Source organism: Penaeus vannamei, chromosome 20, assembly GCF_042767895.1.
Source record: "Penaeus vannamei isolate JL-2024 chromosome 20, ASM4276789v1, whole genome shotgun sequence".
Taxonomy (NCBI): Eukaryota; Metazoa; Arthropoda; class Malacostraca; order Decapoda; family Penaeidae; genus Penaeus; species Penaeus vannamei.
Window position 1 is genome coordinate 37,370,285 of NC_091568.1, and position 1,595 is coordinate 37,371,879.

The 1,595-nt window shown below is 43.2% G+C and overlaps 1 protein-coding gene across 1 annotated transcript in view; it reads right to left on the reverse strand.

Annotated features, from left to right (window-relative positions):
- LOC138865214 (uncharacterized) overlaps nt 1-312 on the reverse strand; it is a 9,751-nt gene extending 9,439 nt beyond the window's left edge. The window contains exon 1 of the mRNA XM_070134611.1: nt 204-312. Coding sequence (XP_069990712.1) covers nt 204-312 — 109 coding nt within the window. The remainder of the gene's footprint in view (nt 1-203) is intronic.
- Between the last annotated feature and the right edge of the window lie 1,283 nt (nt 313-1,595).

Consider the following 1,595-nt stretch of genomic DNA (forward strand, 5'->3'; position numbering starts at 1 on the left):
ATTAACTTAACAATCCTGGCTGACTGTGTAAACCACGGCCAATAAATCAAACATGCAAGCAAGCAAGTCCGCAGTCACGTAGGATATAATTTTCGGCATTGATTCCAAGCACACATACATATTCGTGTTTGGAATGTCATTATGTCAAAACACTTTCAGATGCCGTTCCATTAAATTAAAAAGCCCAATGCCACAAGAGCTACCTTGGCATTTGAGGCCTCTCGTCACGCTCGGCATTGCTTCCGAGTTTCCAATAATGTAACCCAAGAATAAACAGGTTTTTACAGGTTTCAGCAAGTGCTTCGTCTGCATCTTGCCTTGTTTCTTGCTGGTCACACGAGGGGTAGACCTATAGCACTGTTACACTAAAGTAGCCATAATGGGCTTAGGTCCCTGGGTAGGAAGGCACAGTAATCTGGGGTATCCTTTGGACGTCCTTTTTCTTTATCTAGATTCTCTCACTTTCTGTATGTGACTTCCCTGAGCCTACAGGATTTCTCTTGTGGGCTCCGGTATTCGCTTGGGGGAGGGGGGGGGGGGGTATCTGTAGTTTCAACACCGCTTCGGCAGTAAGGGAGTGCCTTCCACATGACTCGATCCCCATTTGGTGCTGGAGAACGCAACCGGGCTTCCACTGGGGGACGGAGGGGTGGGGGTGGGGGGTAGAGGGCGCATAACTGCCATACTCTCTTAGCTATTGTTGATAATTTGATAAAAACAGTTAAAGGTTTTAGGGTCCTTTCAGGACAATAGACAAGTTTGGGACTTGTCCCGAAACCTGGTTATGACTGATTCCCCGGGTACCCCTTTTCTTCAAGGAGGGACGACCCATGACAATCTTAAGACTAAACCGACTTTGAACAGTGGAGCCCCTACCACTCACAAACGAGAGCGACCAATTCTTGCTATCCTTCCAGAGAACTGCGAATTGGTAGCATCCTTGTTAAAGTGCAGTTCGAATCCCAGGTTAATATGTTTGAACTGATGCAAATGGATGATTTCAATTTAAAAGCAATATTCCTGTTGGCCCAAACATCTGTAAGAGAGTAATTTTTCACCATGAATGAAAGGACAATGGATGAAAGAGATATTCTTGAAAACATGAAGGACAAAGGCGTGGTGGACGTGAATTGCATGACCAAGAAAGATGAGAAAACCGTATTTTGTCTCATGAATCCTTTTCCCTTAGTATATTCATGTTGGATATGAACGTGTCCAACTAAGACCGTAGATCCAAAAACCTATGCATTGTAATAGATGAATTAGACACACCTCACTAGTTACTATGCGATGGTATGAATACAAATAAATTCACATGCAGGAGAGGCCATGATAGTTACGCGTAAAGCCAAGTGGAAAGTTGAAGGTTTGACCAGCAAACCTAATGCTTCTACGCTTCAGCAGCAACTAACAACTCTCAATGCAAGCAATATTAGGAGCTAGTGGCTAAGGATAAAGAAATTGCAAATAAAAAGGAAATGGTTAAGGATTTAATGAAGCAGATTAAAGAATTAAATAATACAATTAAACAAATTGCTGAATCAACCCAACATACAACTACCATCCTGCCTTCCTGACCAGCAAGGAAGCAGCTG